This window comes from Doryrhamphus excisus, chromosome 5, assembly GCF_030265055.1.
Source record: "Doryrhamphus excisus isolate RoL2022-K1 chromosome 5, RoL_Dexc_1.0, whole genome shotgun sequence".
In the NCBI taxonomy this organism is placed as follows: Eukaryota; Metazoa; Chordata; class Actinopteri; order Syngnathiformes; family Syngnathidae; genus Doryrhamphus; species Doryrhamphus excisus.
Genome location: NC_080470.1, coordinates 4,019,776 through 4,044,306, shown reverse-complemented (window position 1 = coordinate 4,044,306; position 24,531 = coordinate 4,019,776). Strand labels below are relative to the sequence as shown.

Here is a 24,531-nt window from a genome sequence, read left to right as displayed (position 1 = left end):
TACGCATATAACGGATTTCACTTATATCGGACAAAACCAGTGGGAACAATTGAATCCGATATATCCGAGGTTTACTGTAATACCATCTACTGTACGGAATTGTAACGACAAGTTACACAGACAGTCCCATTATAATGTGTTTGAGGTGAGAGTGAACAGGTAGCGCCACTTCTGTATATAAAAACAATAATAATGCTATCTATGGCGGTCCAAATTTATTTGTGGCAGGCAACGACAAGGACTCTTTTAGTGTGGCCTCTTTTTCACATGTGACTCTTCTATCCGTATACCATTGCACACAAGAGGGTGACAATTTGTCAAAACATGCACCCATACAGGGTTGTATGCGCTATTAATTATAACATTGGCCCAAAAGTTTGACTTGAAATTTCAAGATTCACCAAAAAAGTTGGTACACATATAGAGGACTGACCAGCATGTCTGTAAAATTTGAGCAAGATGATGTTGAAAAAATAAAAAAGCCCTCCATCAAGCAAAACGTCTGTAGCAAATAATTGACAGTACATGTAACTCATTGGCTATTGGTCTAATGATTATAAAACTTTGAGAATGACTGCATCAACATTAGCCACAAATGTCATTTACAGTCATACAGTGAAATAAATACAAACACCAAGGGCTGTCCTAAATTTGTCACTGTACATCGTTTGTCACTAGTACAATGCAATATGTCAAGAGCAGTCAGTCCATGCTGGAATTGAAGCAGACTCCTGTGAGGCAGCAGTGCTAAGGAGTACTAACTCCGCCACCATGCCAGCTAATGGGACAATCCCATGAAAAGTGTTGTGGATGGACCAACAGAACAGCTGGATGCTAGCATTTTAGGAATTTGTTGCTTTGGACATAAATGCATTCCAATATCATGTCGTCAACCCACTCAATTGTGTTTTTTTTTTTTAGTAGTAAATTATCGCTGTTGCGTGGTTGAATATGCTCTATTATTGGTTAAAAAAATGCATGAATAATGCATTACGTTTGGCCAAAATTAAGCATTTTCAAAAATATTTAATAATAATAATAATGTATTGAGGATACGACTATAACCAGTTGGTCTGGAACCACTTAACCGTGATGACAGAGGGACGACTGTACTCCCCGTGTGAATAAGACGCCACACATAAAAGGATGCTTTCATTCATCCCAGACACATGATTCCATTTATGCATACTCTGCCAATTAATATTAAAAGAATGGCTAGCAACAGGATCATGTGCTCCAATCACACTTGTTCAATTATAGCGAGTGGCCAGAACAACGCTGGAGAATAATGGTCTATTTACTGAAGGGAACCAAACAGAAACAACGCTAGCAACAGCAAATGATGTGCACCACAGGATATAGCCTTACATTTCCTGTCTTTCTACTAGAATCAGCGTGTATCATAGACACACTTCAGGCAAGTAAACATACAGAACACATATGATTATAATGCAGTCATTATGACTGCATTGCATTTACATACAGTACACTTATGCAGTCCAACATGAACTGAACTGAACTGAACTTCTTGGTGGAAAAGGGCCTAAATGGAACCCAGTCATTAGAAGCCTAGTCTGCTCCTCCAACGCAGTTGGCAGCCTCGGAAAATAACCACCAACTTTGGAGGAAACACTGAGTTGTAAGTGATTTTGGACCAGCTGCACATCAACCAACATACACTGGGCCAACAAGCTGCATTACATCAGGGAGTGTGTGTGTGTGTGTGTGTGTAAGCTGAATGATCCTGTTGTTTCTTGCCAGACATAACAGTACATAAACAATCTTTATCCAACACAAGACACACTTGTATGTTATTTTTACAACTGCTGTGGTAGATAAACAATGAAACACAAAACAAATATGAATTTACTTATTCCCAGGGGATCGATAACATTCTATCAAATTTAATCTCATCTGTAATATGTTTAGAAATACAAATAATTTCTATTCTGTTGCTTCTATTTGTGTTTTATTTTGTCACAGACAAGACTGAGCCACCTATGAACACAACACTCACAAGCAATATGTGTCTTTATGTTAAAGCCTCCGCAGGTGTACAAAAAAACCCCAGAAAAAGTCTGGAATTGTATCTAAACAGAATCGAGAGGGGTCTGAGTACTTGCTAAACATAGCAAAAAACTCACAAACTTGCCAAACATGGAACCTTCCTGCTACATCTTCTGATTCTCTGACAGATCCACCATCCTTATTTGTCATTTAAATCAGCACTCAACTGTTAACCTTCATAGATTATCACTACTTGCAAATATATTCCTTAGAGTCTTACAGTATTCAAATAAATGAAATAAGTCAAACTGTCACTAGTACTTCAACGTGAAGTGTGAATCAGAAGTGAGCATTTTATATTTTTGGATCTGGTTAAAGTGCTTGTTATAGTGGCCAGCGAGTGTTTGTTTTGTCTGCAAATGCAAAACTATCAACACAACTGCAGCATATTGTTGTGATAACCAGTATTGGGCACTGAGGCATAACCACTAGCATATCATACAACAAACCCATGCAGAGAATATGACATTGAATAGTTACTTTCATTAAAACACTACACGAAGAAACTACAAGAATAATCTGCCAGGTTAACCACTATTGTGCAATTGCAGCTTTCTTTTGTCTGCAGGCCTTTCTCTCAGCATCAGCAGCAGGACAGTTATGTCTTCAAGTGAGTCCCATTTGTTGTTAAATGTGTATGTATTAGGGTAAATCAAAATAGGAGATGTGTATTCAGGGCCGATCAAACATACAAGCACAAAGAAGGGGATCTTAAGTTCTTGCAGCAATGCAAAATTAGCTAGCGCGAAGCTAACTTAACTATACCATTACCGTCTGCGATAGTGTCAAATCAATGTAAAAGCAGAGGAGCTACAAATGTGCAGTTATTTGACAGAACAGGTGAGTGCAAGCTAAACAGGAAGTGCCAACCAGTGCCAGGCTAGGACCTTGCTAGCTAACGTCAAGCTAACTTTGGCTAACGCTAACCAGCTCGAAGTCCAAAACATTGGATCCTTACACCAGAGGAGCGACACCGCTACAACACCCAAAAACCACCTCCGATTAGGAAATATGTGCAACGAAACGTGATTTCAACATGTCTCATGTGAGCAAACGTCACAGAGCCGTTGAAATGAGAACATTTATTGACAAACAAGCTGTCAACTTACTTGTTTAGAAGCGATGAGGAGTTCCCTGTTAAGCTGTCAAAGAGTTCACCGAAGATCGTATTTGTTAACAGGATGCATCACACTCCGCTTCAATTGCACGTTTTCCGGTTAAGGGCAGAACACGTGCTGTCACGCATGCGTAGCAATTGTATAGTTTGAAGTGACCAGTGACAGTGTTCAGCTCGAGTGTCGAAAGTGCAGCCCGCGAAATAAAATTGAACAAAAAAAAACAGCAAAACTGAGCAATAATCACACAAACGTTGCAACATTTGAAGCAATTACAAACCTTTATTTGTCAAAATGTGTCTCTGTCATAGATTACTGATCATATGTTGAGTTCTGTGTCAACATTTCAAAATATCATCTCATTCTGTTTACATGAGTAACGAGTAAAGTTACTTTAGAATAGTTCGGCAATACAATAACTAGATGAACAAATAATGATTCCTTCTGTGACAAAACTTTAATTTACTGATCACTTTTATAAACATGTAACATTTTTCACAGTATAAAAATGCTGATTTAATTAATGACTTTATAATAGTGTCCTGTATTTATTTGCCCTTCCTCATCCAAAGAAAATAACATTTCTGAAGCATAAGAAGTGGGATTAAATAAAAGTTCAATAACACAAGTGACTAATAAAGTTGCTGGTAATCAATTGTGTCACTTTCTGCTGAAAATACAATGGAAAAAGACGTGGATGAGCACAAACTCCAACATTTTAACAGAAGATGCCACTGTACACTATAACCGCAGACCATATTTTTGATCACAAACAATGATAATTCATCTTCGAAATGTGTATCATATCCCAATACTTAGATACATTTAAATAAAAAACACAACACGGCTATATTTATTTGAAATATTCAGAATAAACATGGTAGTATGGTGACAGAAAGTGTGTAGGCAAAGTAGAATAAATGACATCATATCACATAATATCCACCCAAAACACACAAATAATGAGTACCGGTCATAGTTTTTATAGTCATTTTAGTTGTAAAACTTTTTGCATCAGTAAAGAGGAATGGCCCTTTTACATTAGAATCAAAAGAGATAGGATGACAAATTCCGTGACACAAATGCATCACACCATCCATTCATTTTCTATGGTGCTTGTCATCATTAGTGGCATGGGGAAGCTGGAGCCTATCCCAGCTGACTTTGGGTGATTGCTATAGTCAATCACTGGGCACATATAATTGCATCACGTTTTTTTTCAATATGTATTTGTTTTTGGCAGATACTGTATATAAACCAGGTTTTACATAGGTAAGATAGCCCTCAGTCTGTAAATACAGTTAACAGTCAATATATAGTGTACTTTACAAACATACACCCCATGTACAATTAGACAAAAAGGTCAACTCAATTTGAAAACTTCATCTTATCGCATAGATAATCTGCCAAACAAGTAAATTTTAGTTTAAAGCGTCCAAAATTGCTTCTGTTCAGCAGTTTCAGTGTCACACTTCTGTGCTGATTGCTCGAGTGTTAGTGTAGAACTCAGGTGGTCTGCTCCGCGGGACCTCCCTCAGCAGGGCGCTTCGCACGGTGGGCAGCGGCATGGCCAGCGCCTGGTTCTCGTAGTGTGTGGGCATGTAAGTGATACGCTCGCCTCCATTTCGCATCTCATCGGCGGTACGGATGAAAAAAGGGGAGTCATAGGGGGAGCAGGTGGGGCAGTAACGGCGACGCCCCGCTGAGGCTTTTCTGGGTTTGGAGGTCGCCGGTGGATCTGGTGGTGAAAGTGAGAGTGGGGTGTCCGTGGTGCCATCCAGGCCGGCGACACCGCAGGCGTTGCATTCAAAGTGCTGCAGAGAGTTGGAGCCGCTGTCAGACCCATTCTTCTTACAGCAGTAGTACTGTGAAGAAAGCAAGACAGAACTACGTAAAAACAGGAAGTAGGTCAGTGCTTTCTGAATCTGAACTCGCTGTAATTTGTTGACTGCACCGAATTTCAGAATAGGAAAACATGTGTATGACTTTCTAAATCTGATTTTTTACCATTATTAGAGCCCTGTAGACATGAAATAACACCCCTATAGTCACCTATACACTCCTATTATTATTCTTTGTTTACACCACACTGCGCAACCTTAATACGCAGGCTACAGGATCACTGCAGGGGCACAATAGACAGCTGCCGATAGCAACCGAGCTAACTAGTTAGCTACCAATGTATTTATTTTAAACTTAAAACAGAACAAGTGAAGTGGGAAAGAAGAAAAAAAGCCAAAATCTTACCACTTCCACACACAATGGGAGGAGAACTTTTTTTTCCACTCGATCACGTCGAACATGCTATGGCTGACTTCCTGTACTGTTAGAGTAACGTAATCTAAGACAATGTCTCATCAGTGTAATTACTGACCCCACCCAGAATGACTACAATAATAGGCCGTAGTACTGCGATTGGCTGGGTACTAGTCCAGGATGTACCCCAGGATATTAAAAAAAAAAAAAACAATAATAGGCCATAGTCAACCAACAGCCATCATTTTTTAAGGAGAGCGCGAGGGACGGTTGTAGTCTATAGAGGTGTAGAAGTTTGAGTAAAATAAAGAAAAATCAAATTTTCAAAGCTACTAAACTAGCTTAATCAATTAATAAGATGTTTTAGTACCCACTAAAATATCAGGATCCTTCAGAATGGCACAATAATGTACATATTTGCACTGTTTTTGTCACTTGTCAACACAAGAAGATACACAAAAGTCAATATATGTGGTGTAAAACTGCACTGAATGACACCGAGAGTTATATTAGATGATATTAGATCATAATAACTCAAACATAAAGAAACATACCTGGAGTCTACAGTAACAGAGCACAGCTATGATACACAGAAGTATCACCGTGGCCAGGATTCCTCCAGTTATAACAACAGTTCCAGCTGTCATCCGACCAGCTCTCCATCAAACTCTGAAATCAGTACAAGAAATGACAAAATTCAACGTCGGCATCGTAAAATCACACGTGCAAAATGGAGAGCATTGACGCATACAAGAGCATTCAAGAGTCGAATTGTATGTTTACTATACATGTACATCTATGCAATACTTTGTTTTTATACTCAGCATAGTTACTCCAGACTCCATTCACTGTGCAATATCAAGGCTATAAATACAATATATTAAGTTCTATGTGAAGTACTTCTATAATGCCTCATATTAACTCACTAGCAAGATCTCATAGTGTATATAGACTGGTCATATATTTTATCTCGTTTCATATTATCTGCATACTGTAGTTGTATATAAGTCTGGGTAAAACTGTTGATTTGTTAATACTTGGTTTGTTTATATTGTCTATTTTTTTATATTGTGTATTTTTGTACTGCTTAACTGATTCTGTACTCTTGCTGCTGTGCAATGCAAATTTCCCCACTGAGGGACGAATAAAGGCATATCTTATCTTATCTTATCTTGTGTTTTGGGGGTTTAGTACCCCCAAAAGGGAGGAATATGCAAAGTCATATGCAATGTGCAAGAAAGTAGTCATTTTACAATATATATGCCAAGTGCAACCAATTCATTTTTCAAAGTCCTCCCTACCCCTTAACAGTTCACTGCACCATCCCCAGGTACGTACGTTGCTTATGTATGTGCTACGGCTGAAGCATGGTTGTCATAGCAAATGATGATATACTCACTTTTAGCAAAGCTGCTTCACACCTAAAAGAAAACAAATAGATATGTTTGTTATAAGTGATAGACAGATTGCTTAGCATAGACCTAAACATAAAATGTATCAAAGCTGCCCTTGGTGGGAAAAAGTCTGGACACCTTTCAGTTAAACAATAAAACCGCCACCAGGTGGCAGTATGAGACAGAAAATAAGCTACACAGTAAAGAAAAGCCAAGTAAGACATAACAAGAAGGAAACAATGATGCAAGATAAAGAAGAAAGATGAAAGTTCTACATGCTTTAGATTCACAGTAATGTTATTATATAATTCTACAAATTTGCACACATGCAAAGGATTTTGCATCTTCTGTTGCTTCCAGTTTGATCCGGCAAACAAAGTAGAACCGAGTTGAAGACACCATGAGAAGACTTCAGGCTGGTTGCATTTGCATTATAAACCACTAAAGTAGGTCATCAGAGACACTCATTTGAAATGCATATGCTTCTAAATCCTCACGTTGTGGGATCGACCTGTTTGGACCGATAAAACAGGGTTCATACCAATTTGACTTTTCAAATTTGCTGACTGACACGAGGCAGCCTTTAGCCTTGCCTCTCAGTTAGTGCACAAGCCCGGCCTACAGTCTAAGTGCACTCAGTGACTGCTCTAACTTGGCTTTGAACACTTGAACATATTTTCAGTGTGCTTCCAATTGTTGATAAACATTTTCTGTGCTACAGAAATGAATTGGGACATTCTCTGATCAAATACAACAAAAGAAAACTGCCGTGAGGCAGCCATGCCACATCTACTACATCTACTACATCTACTACATCTACTACATCTACTACATCTTCACATTTACTGAGTCCAGACTCTACATCTACTACATCTTCACATTTACTGAGTACAGACTCTACATCTACTACATCTACTACATCTTCACATTTCCTGAGTCCAGACTCTACATCTACTACATCTTCACATTTACTGAGTCCAGACTCAGTAAATGTGAAGATGTAGTAGATGTAGTAGATGTGGCATGGCTGCCTCACGGCTGAGTCCAGACTCAGTAAATGTGGAGATGGAGTAGATGTAGTAGATGTAGTAGATGTGGCATGGCTGCCTCACGGCTGAGTCCAGACTCAGTAAATGTGGAGATGGAGTAGATGTAGTAGATGTAGTAGATGTGGCATGGCTGCCTCACGGCTGAGTCCAGACTCAGTAAATGTGAAGATGTAGTAGATGTAGTAGCTGTAGTAGATGTAGTAGATGTAATAGATGTGGCATGGCTGCCTCACGGCTGAGTCCAGACTTGGTAAATGTGAAGATGTAGTCGATGTAGTAGATGTAGTAGATGTGGCATGGCTGCCTCACGGCTGAGTCCAGACTCAGTAAATGTGAAGATGGAGTAAATGTAGTAGATGTAGTAGATGTAGTAGACATGGCATGGCTGCCTCACGGCTGAGTCCAGACTCAGTAAATGTGAAGATGTAGTAGATGTAGTAGCTGTAGAAGATGTAGTAGATGTAATAGATGTGGCATGGCTGCCTCACGGCTGAGTCCAGACTTGGTAAATGTGAAGATGTAGTAGATGTAGTAGATGTGGCATGGCTGCCTCACGGCTGAGTCCAGACTCAGTAAATGTGAAGATGGAGTAAATGTAGTAGATGTAGTAGATGTAGTAGACGTGGCATGGCTGCCTCACGGCTGAGTCCAGACTCAGTAAATGTGAAGATGTAGTAGATGTAGTAGATGTAGTAGATGTAGTAGATGTAGTAGATGTGGCATGGCTGCCTCACGGCTGAGTCCAGACTCAGTAAATGTGAAGATGTAGTAGATGTAGTAGATGTAGTCGATGTGGCATGGCTGCCTCACGGCTGGGTGTTTTTCTTCTTCTGTTGTTTATTTGCGGTTAGCAAGCAGCTTTCGTGTGCATTAGCGCCATCTGTGGAACAGAATCTAAACCCTTCTATACGCCATTCACAAGTCCAGTTTTATTAAAAAAAAGAAAATACATATCTATATAAAACATGTGCCGAGCTTAATTATAAAATAAAATAAATTGATTTCTGCTTTCTGTGAATCACAACGTACACATTTGTCTTTATGTTCTCAACAGTTCTTAGCACTCGTAGACTGAATGACAGTTGGATCAGTCACCACTGGGTCCAGATTAGGGCAGCCCTCAATCCCCCATATTGCCTGGAAGCTGATAAGACACATGCACATTGTCCACATACAGAATCCCCAAACATGCACTCATGTTAAATGAGGGCATCCCAACACGCTTCCAACACTCTGCAGCTCAGTGCAAGATCACCAACAACTATCTCATGCATATTTGCTTGAAAAATAGTGCAAGTCGGATTGCTTTTCTTCTTTTCTTTTCTTCTCCTACACATCATTTATTGATGTGAGACACGGTGATTTTTCCAGACAAACCTATTTTTAACTTTCATGGCATTACAACAAGTTCTGTGGGTTTTCTCGGGTCCATGTTGATTTTTAATGTGCATTTTGTGCAGGAAATTGGTAGTATTTCAGATTATTAACACAGCACTTGACTTTGTTTTTATAATCACATATTTTCTGGTTATTACCAGAAACAGCAAAATACAGCGTAACCTCGGTTAGCGTGTTTTACGGTTAACGTTGAAAATCTTGCCTTGGTTTGTGTACATTTTCCGGTTAGCGTACAATACAGAGTTCACCTTGTGGTGTTATGAATACACAACATTGGTAACTGTCTTTTTAATGTATTATTATCACAAACCATCATGGAAACATGAACAGGAAGTTGACTCGTCACCCGTCTATGATGTCATCAATGCTTGACTCAGCAGTTCTTTGCTAACTAACACAGTTAAGTCTCAAAAATGTTGATGCAAAACATGTCTTTTTTAATAGATTTATCATTATAGTTTTATGGATGAAAATTTCTAAATGAATATAAATGACAAATAAAAGAAATAAATGGACATTTAATGTTACTTTTACCTTGACTGAAGACGTTAGCAAAGGCTTTCTCATAAGAAAAAATGTCAATCCAATGAATGTGTGCCAGAAAGGCAACACATAAAACACACAAGTTTTCATAATTTTGCAATTATAGTTTTACATGCAGAAACCAAAATACCTCAATTCTTCACATGACTGCTCCCAAAGACACAATGTGGCAGTAAGACACCACACAGACACCACCTTCCGGTTTTGCTATGAGTTATTTTTGAATTCCAGGGCTCGACAATAACGTTGTACCGATGGCCCGGGGCAAGTTAAAACAAAATTCGGGCAAGTAAATCCAATCAGTGATATTCCCGTCGGGCAAGTACACTTTAGCATGCCGTACTGCCAAGAGTTTTTTTTAAAGCGGTTCTTGTTTGGGGTTGGTAAAACACGGACTGCGTAATTCCGGTGGTAATTTGCAAACCAATCCTTGCAAATCTTGAAATGGACCAATCAGAATCGTTTATTTAGACCGCGGTCCGTAATCCACAATCCGCGTTTTACCCACACCCGTTCTTGTTCGCGATCAACCAATCAGCGATCGTTTTACTAGGAAAACATCTATCATGGCGTCCCTGCCAACATCGTCTAATTCTTCAACAACTTCTGAAGGAAAACAGCAAAAAGTGATGAAACAGTGCCTCCTAAACAAGTATTTTATTAGCGGCAGCAAATCAAATGATGGCACAGGTGAGTGAATCACATTGCTGTGACAATTTGAAGTGGTCACAATGAAACACCACCGATTAGATCCAATACCAAGTGCTGATTTTGCACAAGCTACAAAATCTAGCGGTTTCATTTCTCTGTGTATTTTTCTCACCTTTGCTTCACAAATTATTGTTTGACCATTGAGCATTTTTTTCTGGATTAAAAACACTTTACTAGTACACAAATGTGTCAAATGTTTCATTGTGGTGCACAACTTATAAATATCACTGCTTACTACGACTACCATGTGTAAGGTAGCATGGCTTGCCATGTTAACATACATCTCCACAAATTTTCAGACATTCCTCCAAATACAATGCATCAGTACTATTATCTGATGAATTATCAGCATATATTGATATATGATATCATTATGGCAGTCTTTTCATTTTACATGGGGCAAGTTCGGGCAAGTAGTTCTCACCTTAAGGATTCCCCATGGGCAAGTCATTTTTGTTTTTAACGTAGAGCCCTGAATTCAATCGTGTTTCTCACCTCATTAAACCAAAATGAAGCCAAAGACAGTAAGAATGTAAGTGGCAACATTTTGATTAAGGAGGTGAGAAATAACTCATGACAAAACAGGAATGTGGTGTCCTTTTGAGCGTAAACCGTTGATGGTGACGTAGCTAATGGTTTTGTTACCAGGCCCCCACTCAATGTAAACGTGACTGCTTTTTTTAATGGATGAAAATGGAGACTGATTGGGACACAAACATTTCTGTTTTGATATTTTAACCGTTTTGCGTGGAATCTCATTGTGCATGACATTATGTTATGTGACTGCATTGTTTCCAACATACTGTACATACTAGCAAATACATATATTTAACAAATCAGGCTAATGAGAAAACCCTCATCATCTGTCGCTATCTGATGGCGTGCTCTCGTATGGCGTCTTGGCCATTCGTCCTTTCGCCCGTTTCTTTACTGCAAGTTTCCTACGTTTTCACGACATGAACGTGCGTTACATCAAGTCTTGGAGATCATATTCACAGTATGCGTATACATTGTGAGGATAAGAGTTGTTCTCCAGCAGCGCATGGGTAGATTTTTATCAAGTATGCAGAATGTTAATGAGCATAATGAGTTGATGCTGTGCTAGGAAACTTAATACAACGGCAGAGGCAAATGAAATTATGGGATCAATATGGGGACTAATTGCATTTTAGGTAATGTGAGTTGGCAATAGCAGTTAGTGGTGGTTATTAAGGGGTGGGCATCGAGTCTCGAGCATCGATGGGAACATTCAGATTCTTCTAGGATCGTTCAAATTTTTACATTTTGATTCCTAGTTTCAATGTCATGTCCATATCCATATATACTACTACATCCTGTTTACTTGTGAAAACAAAATAAGGGTGCCATAAAAATTAGCTTCCGCCAACATTGAAGCGGCAAATTATATTAGTGCTAGTATGGTAGCTTCAGACTCAAACTCATAGACAACATTTTTCCAAGTTGCTTGGCATTGAGAACTCATTCATTCATTCATTCATTCATTCATTCATTTTCTACCACTTTTTCTGGCGAGAGGCGGGGTACACCTTGGACTGGTGGCCAGCCAATCACAGGGCACATATAGACAAACAACCATTCACACTCACATTCATACCTATGGACAATTTGGAGTCGCCAATTAACCTAGCATGTTTTTGGAATGTGGGAGGAAACCGGAGTACCCGGAGAAAACCCACGCATGCACGGGGAGAACATGCAAACTCCACACAGAGATGGCCGAGGGTGGAATTGAACTCAGGTCTCCTAATTATTACGTTTGATTAATGTTCATGTTAAAGATTAAATAACTGTTAATAGTTATCCTCCCTATCCGTGTGGAAGTGGTAAGTTTTTGGCTTTTTAAGTTTAAAGGAAATAACTTGGAGGCTACCGTTTAGGTCGCTAGCTCTCTAGTTTGCGAGTTAGCATGTGTCTCAAGACCCTGCAGTTGCGCAATATGTTGTAAATAAAAAGAGTATAAATGTGACTATAGTCGTGTTTTGTCATGTCTACAGGGCTCTAATAATGCTTTGTTCATTTTAATCTGAAAATAATAATTTGTCTACCCACCAACTATATGTGGTTTCTTAATTTTTAATTATTTGGCGTTTTATTATTATTATATTTATTTATTTATTTATTCTTCATCTTATTTTGTGTAGAAAAATAAAAAGTAAGATATTTGAGAACAGTGGAATGTTTTATCAGAGCTTTTCTTGTAGAAAATCGGAACCAAAGCAAAGTTTATTCATTTTTCTGTTTTTAATAAATGCGTTTTTTTTTTGTTTTTTTTTTGAAAACCTGATGCGGCCCAGTCTCACCCAGACCCTAGCTCCAGTGGCCCCCAGGTAAATTGAGTTTGAGACCCCTGCTCTAAACTTTCCACCTCATGGAAATGCATAGGAAGTGTTCTTCGCTAAATGAGATGTACCGTAGATTAACGGATAACCTTCAAACGGCACATTGAAGGTTCAAAGACGCTTCCTTCACTTGCTGCTTATAGATCAATCCAGTTTCATTGATTTAATGGAAGTCACTCTGGAGAAAAGAATGCAGTGAATGCTAAGAACCACTCACCACGATCATCCTCTTGGGCCAGTAAAGAAAAGCACATGATCAATAGAGGCGTTAAACCAACTCTGTCTGCCAAAGATAGAGAACTGTACACATTATTTATTGTTTTTTTTCCCATCCAAGCTCCAGCATGCACTGATGCCGATTGGGTACCAAATGGCAGCCATTCACGCTTCCATTACCAAGCCTGCCAGCTCCTGATTCAGCGCTTTTACAAACAAGAACTCAGTTCTTATACGTCTATGTCATCTACTCTCCAAGAGAAAAAGAAAATGGCATCAGTCAGAAGAAGACCCAAACATTTACTCGGACCACTGCCGTGGTTCTCATGTTCTCATGTCCCTTTTTTCAGGACCACTTTAAACATCAGACCACATCAAACTATGTAATTTAATTTTGTATTTATTTTTTTACTAAATAAGACATCTGACTTGCAAGTCATGTCGCCACTTTGTATGTTAAAAACACTTGAAATACTAATTATTAAAAGTTGAAATAAAAAGCAACTGGCGTGCCAGATTTAAACGTTTGGTGGGCCGCATGTGGCCCCCGGGCTGTATTTTGCCCACACCTGCCGTACATTATACTTGAGTCACATCTAGTGGTTCAAATGTGAATTACACCTACCGTGACAATTCATTTAACATTCATTCATTCATTCATTTTCTACCGCTTTTTCCTCACGAGGGTCGCGGGGGGTGCTGGAGCCTATCCCAGCTGTCTTCGGGCGTAAGGCGGGGTACACCCTAGACTGGTCGCCAGCCAATCACAGGGCACATATAGACAAACAACCATTCACACTCACATTCATACCTATGGACAATTTGGAGTCGCCAATTAACCTAGCATGTTTTTGGAATGTGGGAGGAAACCGGAGTACCCGGAGAAAACCCACGCATGCACGGGGAGACAAACTCCACACAGAGATGGCCGAGGGTGGGATTGAACCCTGGTCTCCTAGCTGTGAGGTCTGCGCGCTAACTCCTAGACCACCGTGCCGCCCAATTCATTTAACAATTGTCTCAAAAAATGTTGTCAATTATCAGCCATAATTTGTGTCATAATTATCGTTAGCAACTAAGACTAAGTTAGCATGTGTGTTTATTTTTGTCTATTTTTGCATTTTATACTGATTTGTTAAAAACTTGGAACCCCAGCTCACCAAATAGAAATGAGTACATGGAGACGCATCAAAAATGTCCCAAAAATACTGGCCGAGGGCTAACCGAGGGTTAGCGCGCAGGCCACACAGCTAGAAGACCAGGGTTCAATTCCACCCTTGGCCATCTCTGTGTGGAGTTTGCATGTTCTCCCCGTGCATGCGTGGGTTTTCTCCAGGTACTCCGGTTTCCTCCCACATTCCAAAAACATGCTAGGTTAATTGGCGACTCCAAATTGTCCATAGGTATGAATGTGAGTGTGAATGGTTGTTTGTCTATATGTGCCCTGTGATTGGCTGGCCACCAGTCCAGGGTGTACCCCGCCTCTCTCACCTAAAGACAGCTGGGATCGGCTCCCCGCGACCCTCGTGAGGAAAAAGCGGTAGAAAATGAATGAATGAATGAACAGTGCAGGGATACGGGCTAGTATAAACCCATTATAATCAGCATCTTGCTTAGACAAACATTTAGTTCATTTCTGAGCAGTTCAAATAAGATTCCTAGTGAGAACATCATCAGTTCAAATAAGATTCCTAGTGAGAACATCATAGGCAGAAGAAGGAAATGACATTTAACACGCCTACAACTGTGCGTCACCATGTTTTATGAGGTTTACGGAGGCTCCAGCAGCTTCTCTTCAACACATAGCAGCATTGAACGCACATCCAGAATAGTGACGCTGGTAACTATTGTACCTCCCCCGTTCTGCTGGTCAGCACCATAGCCTCGTAAAGGCAAATGAAATGGTCCAGCTTCTATCTTTGAAGAAGTAATGTACCACTGACACTCTTTCATTAGCATAAATTTGCATGAGTGGCCGGCTTAGTGGCATGACAGTAAACCTTGTTGAGAAAAGAACACTTTACTGTTGACATTTTCTTACACTCCACTTACTATCACAAATACACTCGTGCAAATACATTGTGGTCTTTCACTCACTGTCCTATCTAGTCTTTGTTCATGTCCTTAAACACTAGTATCAAAGGCAACTGGTCTTTTACTGTCCTATCTAGTCTTTTCTCAAGTCCTCAAACACTAGTATCAAAGGCAACTGGTCTTTCACTGTTCTATCTAGTCTTTGCTCATGTCCTTAAATACTAGTATCAAAGGTCGCTGGTCTTTCGCTGTCCTATCTAGTCTTTGCTCAAGTCCTCAAACACTAGTATCAAAGGCATGGTCTTTCACTGTCCTATCTAGTCTTTGCTCAAGTCCTTAAATACTAGTATCAAAGGTCGCTGGTCTTTCGCTGTCCTATCTAGTCTTTGCTCATGTCCTCAAACACTAGTATCAAAGGTCGCTGGTCTTTCGCTGTCCAATCTAGTCTTTGCTCAAGTCCTCAAACGCAAGTATCAAAGGCCGCCGGTCTTTCGCTGTCCTATCTAGTCTTTGCTCAAGTCCTCAAACACTAGTATCAAAGGCAACTGGTCTTCCGCTGTCCCATTTAGTCTTTGCTCATGTCCTTAAATAATAGTATCAAAAGCCGCTGGTCTTTCACTGTCCTATCTAGTCTTTGCTCAAGTCCTTAAATACTAGTATCAAAGGTCGCTGGTCTTTCACTGTCCTATCTAGTCTTTGCTCAAGTCCTCAAACACTAGTATCAAAGGCCGCTGGTCTTTCGCTGTCCTATCTAGTCTTTGTTCAAGTCCTTAAACACTAGTATCAAAGGCCGCTGGTCTTTCACTGTCCTATCTAGTCTTTGCTCAAGTCCTTAAATACTAGTATCAAAGGCAACTGGTCTTTCGCTGTCCTATCTAGTCTTTGCTCATGTCCTCAAAAACGAGAACAATTCACTTTTTTGGTCTTATTTATGTCTTAAATGGCTCATTTTATCTGATTATATCTAATATATTGGGTAATAGGAGTGTGGAGATGAATATAGGGGTGTTATTTCATGTATAGAGGGCTCTAATTAGGTTTAAAAAACCATATTTACATGGTGGTAAAAAAGGTTTTATATGCTTTAACTGCAATGAACGAGGGATTACCGTACTGTCATTTTCCAAATGACCATCCTGGTGTCAGCAACAATACCGATCATCATGTTTTATTCAAGTTATAATACACAGTCGGTTTCATAACTTCCTGACTTTTTTTGAGGGGCTGATGAGGGCGCCGAGGCTCCCATTCTGGCAATTAGCAATCCGAAGATGTGCTCACTGTTTATGAGCTTCGAGCAAAACTTGCATAAGACAGCGAGATCAAGATCAGCGCTGAGTTTGAAGTGATGACGAATAAAATAAAGTTAAAGATGGTGGATGTTTAATGTATTACAAAATGTAATCGACTCGAAACCATCAGTCCTTCATCTTTGAGTGTCTAGTTGTTTTCTTGTGTGGCTAAGTTTAGAGCAAATGTGTTACGTGACTGAGGATACGGAGGAAAAGTCTCCCTTGTTGTACCCAAAGGCAACAAGTAAATATTTCATGCATTTGTTTTATCTATGACATGTGCGTGTATTTTACTGAAATAACTGAATTTTTCAAATGTATATTATCCTAACACCGGGGAGTCCAAAGTGTGGCCCTGGGGTTATTTGAAGACTGCAGTGTTTCTTTGTTTTTTTAATTTTTAAAGATAAAATGAAACACAGCTTGCACGTTGAAAAAAATATGTAAAAACACACTTAAAAGAGAACTGCAGTTTTTTGGGAGGATTTTGCCCATTATTCACAATCCTTGTGTGAAACATGAACACATAGTTTGTTCCCTTTTCAGTGCATTATAACACATGAAAACGAGTTAATGTGAGCTAGCTAACAATGCAGGTCATCGGGACACACCTAAAAAACATGCATCGTTGCATTAACACATACACTAATGCCATATTTGGATGACTTAAAACACTACAGAAACGTCTTTCCTAGGTATATCGATATATACATACTTATGCTAGTTCCATCAACAACAGTAGCATAGATACAGTGACAACACTTACAATGTCGTCTCTCCTTGAGATGGCTGTATCTTCCAGCACAAGACTTGTACTCCAGTCGGGTAAAAATGCTAACGCTAAACGAGCATCTTGTCTTTGTTGTGAAATTGATAGCTAGGTATCCACTCAGAGACAAGCGCTTAGTCAGGTGTGGTCAACCAGATAAAAGTAGGTTTTCATGTTTGCAGCGACAATAATAATATCACTGTAGTTAGCTAAATGGAACACTGTGTTTGAGTTGTTAGCATCAAAATAGCTATTTCCCATGATGTTCATTGTTAGCTGGTTGATATTAACTCTTTTTTCCGCGCTGGAATGCACAGAAAAGGGAAATATGTTTTTAAGGATTGTGAATGATGAAAAAAAATGAATTTAAACAGATTTCGGCTGCATAGCGGATGAGTGGTTAGCAAGCAGGCCTCACAGCTACGCGACCCAAGTTCAATTCCACCCTCGGGCATCTCTGTGTGGAGTTTGCATGTTCTCCCCGTGCATGCGTGGGTTTTCTCCGGGTACTCCGGTTTCCTCCCACATTCCAAAAACATGCTAGGTTAATTGACTCCAAAATTGTCCATAGGTATGAATGTGAGTGTGAATGGTTGTTTGTCTATATGTGCCCTGTGATTGGCTGGCCACCAGTCCAGGGTGTACCTCGCCTCTCGCCCGAAGACAGCTGGGATAGGCTCCAGCACCCCCGTGACCCTCATGAGGATAAGTAGTAGAAAATGAATGAATGAATGTGAATAACATGAACTGCACGGGGTACGAGTGGTTAGCGCACAGGCCACACAGCTAGGAGATCTGAGTTCGATTCCACCCTCGGCCATCTCTGTGTGGAGTTTGCATGTTCTCCCGTGCATGCATGGGTTTTCTCCGGGTACTCCGGTTTCCTCCCACATTCCAAAAACATGCTAGGTTAATTGGCGACTCCAAATTGTCCATAGGTATGAATGTGAGTGTGAATGGTTGTTTGTCTATATGTGCCCTGTGATTGGCTGGCCACCAGTCCAGGGTGATACAAGAGCCTCCTGCAGTGCAGCTACTTCATGTTTGCAGATAACAGCAGTCTGAGCTCCAAAGACCTTCAGCGATGACAACAGACCTTCCTCTTCGCGACCTCCTCCTCACCCTCACTTATAGTTTTCTTCAAAGCAACTCTCACATCCACAGAATGCTGATATATTCTTGAGTATGAGGAATGAAAACATGTCCAAATTGTGTCCAAAGTGGTGCAGTAGAAAGAAAATATTCATTCTCTACCTGGTGGCGGGCAGGCCCACATACCCTTAAAAGCTTTAACTTGTAAACATCAGCAAAAGTCTGTCCGACTGAGGTTGCAAGTCGACACTGTAGATTAGTGTCCCGTCCCTCCAACTGCAGTGCTGTTTGGACATGACACATTTATTGTGCGACTACAGCGCAGTTGACGTGCAGCAGCATGGCAAGAAAACACCAATCCGGCGACCCTGAAGGCCTCTCAATAATTTACACTGCATCACTCCGGCTTGTTTAAAACCCTCTTACCCCAACCTTAAACAGACACGTGTACACACACGAGGACACAAATGCACACGACAAAAACAGTTTTAAATAAAACTAATGACAGTTGGGATATGGAAAATATTTACAGCGTTGAAATAGAACAGATGTATGGTCTTTGGTTTGGCCTACAAAGTGTGAGCATCCATTATTGACGAGGTGAGGACTCGGCTCACAACAACGTACCTTTATGTCCCAAAAATAATCACTGCGACTCTTCAGACTTGTCGGTTTGAATCTCGGTTATCTGCCCCCCAGTTAGCACGTTTTTCAGTGAAAGTCAAAACTTTACACCAACGTACAACAAAATTTGCATACATTTTTTTACAGATAATTATCAGTACCAATTTTCCCGATCATGAAAAATGATATTTTTAAAAATGCTGTCTTCCAATTTTAATTTTAATTAATTTGTTTTTATTTAAAATTTTAAATAAACAGACTTTTTAAAATTTAAATTTAAATTTAACAAACTAAAAACAAATTAATTAAAATTAAAATTAAACAAAATAAAAACAAATTAATTAAAATTAAAATTAAAATTAAAATTAAAATTAAAATTAAAATTAAAATTAAAATTAAAATTAAAATTAAAATTAAAATTAAAATTAAAATTAAAATTAAAATTAAAATTTTAAGACATTTTTAGGTAATTGGTTGTTTTCAGCCTTATGCATTATTTTAGCTGTTTGAAGATGAACTATATTAGCAAGTTGAAGTATTTGTGATTTTAGAAATAAGGAGTTAGTATGTTCTCTGTAGGCGGCATTATGAATTATCCTTTTTACAGATAATTATCGGTACCGATTTTCCCAATCATGAAAAACTATATTTTTAAAAATGCTGTATTCCACACATATGTGTTTATTTAATTTTAATTTTAATTTTAATAATTTTTTATTTTTATTTTTTATTTTTTTATTATTTTTATTTTTATTTTTTTCTGTATAGAAAAGTATAATCATAACATTTTTGGTTTTCTGGAAGGGATTAATTGGATTTAAATGATTTTTTATGGGAACATTTATTCTGTTAGCATCTGTTTCGGATAGATTCGGACATTCTGGAATGAATTCATGACGCTAATCAAGGTTCCACTGTACTATTTGCATACTGCACACCTACAATACAACAAAATATGAATGAAAATCATAGCAATTATGCAATAACATCATCTCCACACCACTCAATCCAACACCACAAATACATTGAAATATAATGCTCCATAATACCTCTCTGACTTTGTACATCCAACTGTGGTATTATTATATCTATAAAGGAAGAATGGTTGGATACAGTGTTTGGATGTGATTGTGCAGGTATACCTAATGATGTGTCCTTTGGCCAGAAACCCTAGTACCGAGTCATCATGTCTTTTTCCAAAGTTTTGGTTCAATAAACTACATTTTCTGTGTCGCATGAAGCAGGCCAAGCTGCAGACACCTCTGGGAAATCAGCCCATTTCCTGTTGCATCACATCTACTGGGGCCGGAAGATTTTAATGTGTGTCTGTTTGTGTGTGTGTGTGTGTGTGTGTTTCTGGGGTGATTGGAGGACAGGTTACAGAGAGGCTGCTCTGCACCTTCAGTCAGAACAGGATCAGCACATAGGACAACCTGCTATTGTGTAGTTTTAAATGTTATACTGTCAAGTTGCAAGACAAGACAATGCATATGCAGAGGAGGCCCCCTATTATGGAATATTGACTTTTTCATTGTGGCATAACAGTGTCCCTATGAGCACCGCACAGTGCATTATATTTTTTTAAAACATCATTTAAAAAAATAAAACACCTAAAAACATCAGCCAACAGCAAATCTGCATTAATTTCACAAGAATAAAGTCAAAGTATTATGATAAAAAGTTGTAATCTAACAAAAAAAAGTCAGAATTTTACAAGAATATTGTTGTAATATTAGGAGGAAAAAATTGTGTAATTTAAGTTTAAACATTGAAGAAAAAACATGCTATTTTTTAAGTCACAACAAATAAAAAAATTTAATTGTTGTAATTTTTTTGTTTGTTGTCATTTTTTTTAATCAGGCTGCAGGAAAAGTTGTCATGCAACAAGAATAAAGTCAAAATATTCTGGGTAGAAAATCATAACTATGAGAAGAAAATGTACAAGAGAAATAATCGGAAAACGAAACAATGGAACAATGGACTAAAATGGGTGTAATTTTATAAGAATGAAGTCATAATAATAGTTCTATGAAGAAATATAATGTAATTTAACTGTCATAATGTTTAAATATTGAAGACATTTTTTGTAGTATTATGAGAAAAAAACAAATACAGGTCTAATTTTTTGAAAATTAGGTTGCGGGAAAAGTTGTTTTTTCAAACTCAAAATATCATGAGTATGAAGTAGGGATATCCAATAATTATCAGTACCGATTATTATCATTATCATTCCACCACAGGAGTTACACTTATCGGTATTGGCTGATATCAGCATCAGAAATTTCGCCAATAGTTTTTCACCAAAAAAGCCAATATCAATATCCCTTGTAAAACGTGATAATTCTGAGAACAAAATTTACTGGAGGAATGTTGAAATAATTTGAAAACTAAACAAAAAAATGGAACAATGGACAAAAACTGCTGTAATTTTACAAGAGTAAAGTCAAAATATGAACAGAAAAACTTTTTTCTCATACTCTCACCAGAAAAAGTAATGATTTTACAAGAAACAAGAAAGTGTAATTTTAGTAGCATATTGTTGAAATATTAAAGAAAAATATGCACATTTTTAAAAGTCATAATATGGGAAAATATTTTTTTAAAGCTGTAATTTTTGGAAATTTTGGTTTATGGGAATAAAATGAAAATATTATGAGAGTCCTACGGGAAGAAAAGAAAATGAAGAAAGTTTAAATATATTTTTTTTCTTTATAAAAGGCAGCAAAAATAGGGAATAAGAGTAATGTTCATACAAAGCTGATATAAAAGCTGTTGATAGAACTAATCTGCTGTATCTGCTTGTTGCTTTAGAAACTATCAATGTGACTATTTGCATAATTTCATTTCTGAATATTGTGGTCCCCTGTGGAAAAAAGGTTTAGACACCTCTGGCCTATTTACTCACCAGACAATTCATTAGGTACACTTGCACATTGCAATCCTGTGCATGAGAACATCTTAGCTTTATGAAAAGTAGGACAGGGGGGTTCTCAAAATGATTAAAAAAAATGCAACGCACGCTGCTGTTATTAGATGTATTCAGTAAGAATCATAAGTTGAATTATTCAAAAAGCGTCACCACACATCTAGGTTAAGTGTCTTGGTTTTTCCAGTACAGTACCGTAGTATCTGAATGTAAGAAACACACATACCTGACTTGGTTACATGGCGCGCTGATCTTGGTTGGGCTGCAACATCCTCAGCGACAAACCAGCACCGAGCAGACAAGCGAGCCGACTATGCGGTCCAATGGGCCGACTAAAGGTCAGAGAGTGAAAGAGAATTAAACATGGCCGCAGCCCACTGGAGAAAGAAAGGAACCAGCACGAGGAGGAAGAGGAGGAGGAGGAGGAGACGAGGATTCAACACGCGCGCTTTTTACGCACACTTCCCAAGACTCCGAGGGGATGGAAGAGGGCTCGGGAAGAGAAAACGAAAGCTACTACGTCACACGAGAGAGCGAGAGACGAAGGAAGAAAGCTTGGACCAATACAAATATCGATCATTTCGATACCAAGATTCATCTTTTTCACTTTATAGTTTCATATAATGTAAAAGTTGATCACACATTGCCTACAATGTATTATTTATTGTTATCAAAATTATGATCTATTATTTATTTTATAGGGCGGCACAGCAGACTAGTGGTTAGCGCGCAGACCTCACAGTTAGGATACTAGGGTTCAATTCCACCCTCGGCCATCTCTGTGTGGAGTTCGCATGTTCTCCCTGTGCATGCGTGGGTTTTCTCTGGGTACTCCGGTTTCCTCCCACATTCCAAAAACATGCTAGGTTAATTAGCGACTCCAAATTGGCCATAGGTATGAATGTGAGAGTGAATGGTTGTTTGTCTATATGTGCCCTGTGATTGGCTGGCGAAGACAGCTGGGATAGGCTCCAGCACCCCTGCAACCCTCGTGACTATAAGCATTAGAAAATGAAGAATTGAATTGAAAATAATGAATGTATTGAATTGTGGACTTTCTAGATCTTCCAGAATCTGCACCTATCCAGCTGTATTTCTTTGGATTTCGTAGTTCCCACGAAAACGGTCTGTTTGTATTTATTCCATTATTTATTATTTATTTATTCCATTGCATGTTCTCCCCATGCATGCGTGGGTTTTGTCCGGGTACTCCGGTTTCCTCCCACGTTCCAAAAACATGCTAGGTTAATTGGCGACTCCAAATTGTCCATAGGTATGAATGTGAGTGTGAATGGTTGTTTGTCTATATGTGCCCTGTGATTGGCTGGCCACCAGTCCAGGGTGTACCCCGCCTCTCGCCCGAAGACAGCGGGGATAGGCTCCAGCACCCCCCGCGAGGAAAAAGCAGTAGAAAATGAATGAATGAAAATTAGTATTGGTATCAACATACTGGAGCTACATGTACTTGGTATCGGATCGATATCAAAATATACAGTATCGCCCACCCCTAAAGGGATCAAAGAAGACGCCCCCATACACTTTCCTTTGGTACTTGATGATGGCGGATCGACTACTGTATATATCGGCTAACACTGCAAAGTGACCACAATATGAAATCATTGGCCCCATGACAATGTCATAAAAACTGAGCATTATGAGCTTTGTAAAGGAAGACGTCTTGATTGGTTGTCACTACAATATGCATGTGCTTGATAGAATGTAAAAATGCTAATTCATTTTAGCAATACTGGACCGGAGTCCAGTGATTTATTTTGATGACTTTGGACAAATTACAAGCTCACAGAGTCTGAAGGTGCAAACAGCCATTTCCCATCACAATCAGTGGGTCTCTCCCGACTATTTATACACCGTTTTATACACAGAAAATATGTCATGACCACATTAAAATGCAAAAGCTACTTACCATTGGGAGACATCTTGAAGTTACCTGTTTTCTTGTGAAACTTCGGACTGTCCAGTCTCTACTTCAGATTTGGGCTCAAACACATATGGCTGTATGTTAAAAGACGATATGTTAAAAAGATAACTCCTATAAAGTTGTGTTCGCTGCTAGCGGCACAACACCGGAAGTCCTCCTAAGTATTTGGGAGTGTGACCAACCACAACAGAGCGTGGAGGCGGGCCATGGGTGGAATAAATTAAAAACAAAAGACTGTTTTCGTGGGAACCACGAAATCCAAAAAAAATACAGCTGGATAGGTGCAGATTCTGGAAGATCTAGAAAGCTTTCTGTGCTGTGCTGTGCTTTCTACTGCTTATAGTCACGAGGGTTGCAGGGGTGCTGGAGCCTATCCCAGCTGTCTTTGCCAGCCAATCACAAGGCACATATAGACAAACAATAAATTAAAAACAGACCGTTTTCGTGGGAACCACGAAATCCAAAAAATACAGCTGGATAGGTGCAGATTCTGGAAGATCTAGAAAGCTTTCTGTGCTGGTTACCGTGTGTAGCTGGTCTATAGGAGTCCACAACTCACTACATTCATTTCTTCATTTTCTACTGCTTATAGTCATGAGGGTTGCAGGGGTGCTGGAGCCTATCCCAGCTGTCTTCGCCAGCCAATCACAGGGCACATATAGACAAACAACCATTCACACTCACATTCATACCTATGGACAATTTGGAGTCGCCAATTAACCTAGCATGTTTTTGGAATGTGGGAG

General features: G+C 39.0%; 2 protein-coding genes across 2 annotated transcripts in view; both read right to left on the bottom strand.

Moving 5' to 3' along the window:
• The window catches only part of rabgap1l (RAB GTPase activating protein 1-like), a 113,530-nt gene extending 110,205 nt beyond the window's left edge, over positions 1–3,325 (bottom strand). Inside the window, exon 1 of the mRNA XM_058074388.1 lies at positions 3,177–3,325. The gene's annotated coding sequence lies outside the window, so the exon portion shown is untranslated. The remainder of the gene's footprint in view (positions 1–3,176) is intronic.
• A 163-nt stretch (positions 3,326–3,488) lies between these two features.
• LOC131129157 (protein FAM163A-like) lies at positions 3,489–22,482 on the bottom strand. Its single transcript, XM_058072367.1, has 4 exons — positions 22,073–22,482; positions 6,838–6,859; positions 5,993–6,107; positions 3,489–5,047 (listed from the first exon to the last, which is right to left on the bottom strand). The coding sequence occupies exons 3-4, from the start codon at positions 6,083–6,085 to the stop codon at positions 4,649–4,651; spliced, it is 492 nt and encodes a 163-aa protein (XP_057928350.1). The 5' UTR covers positions 6,086–6,107; positions 6,838–6,859; positions 22,073–22,482; the 3' UTR covers positions 3,489–4,648.
• Between the last annotated feature and the right edge of the window lie 2,049 nt (positions 22,483–24,531).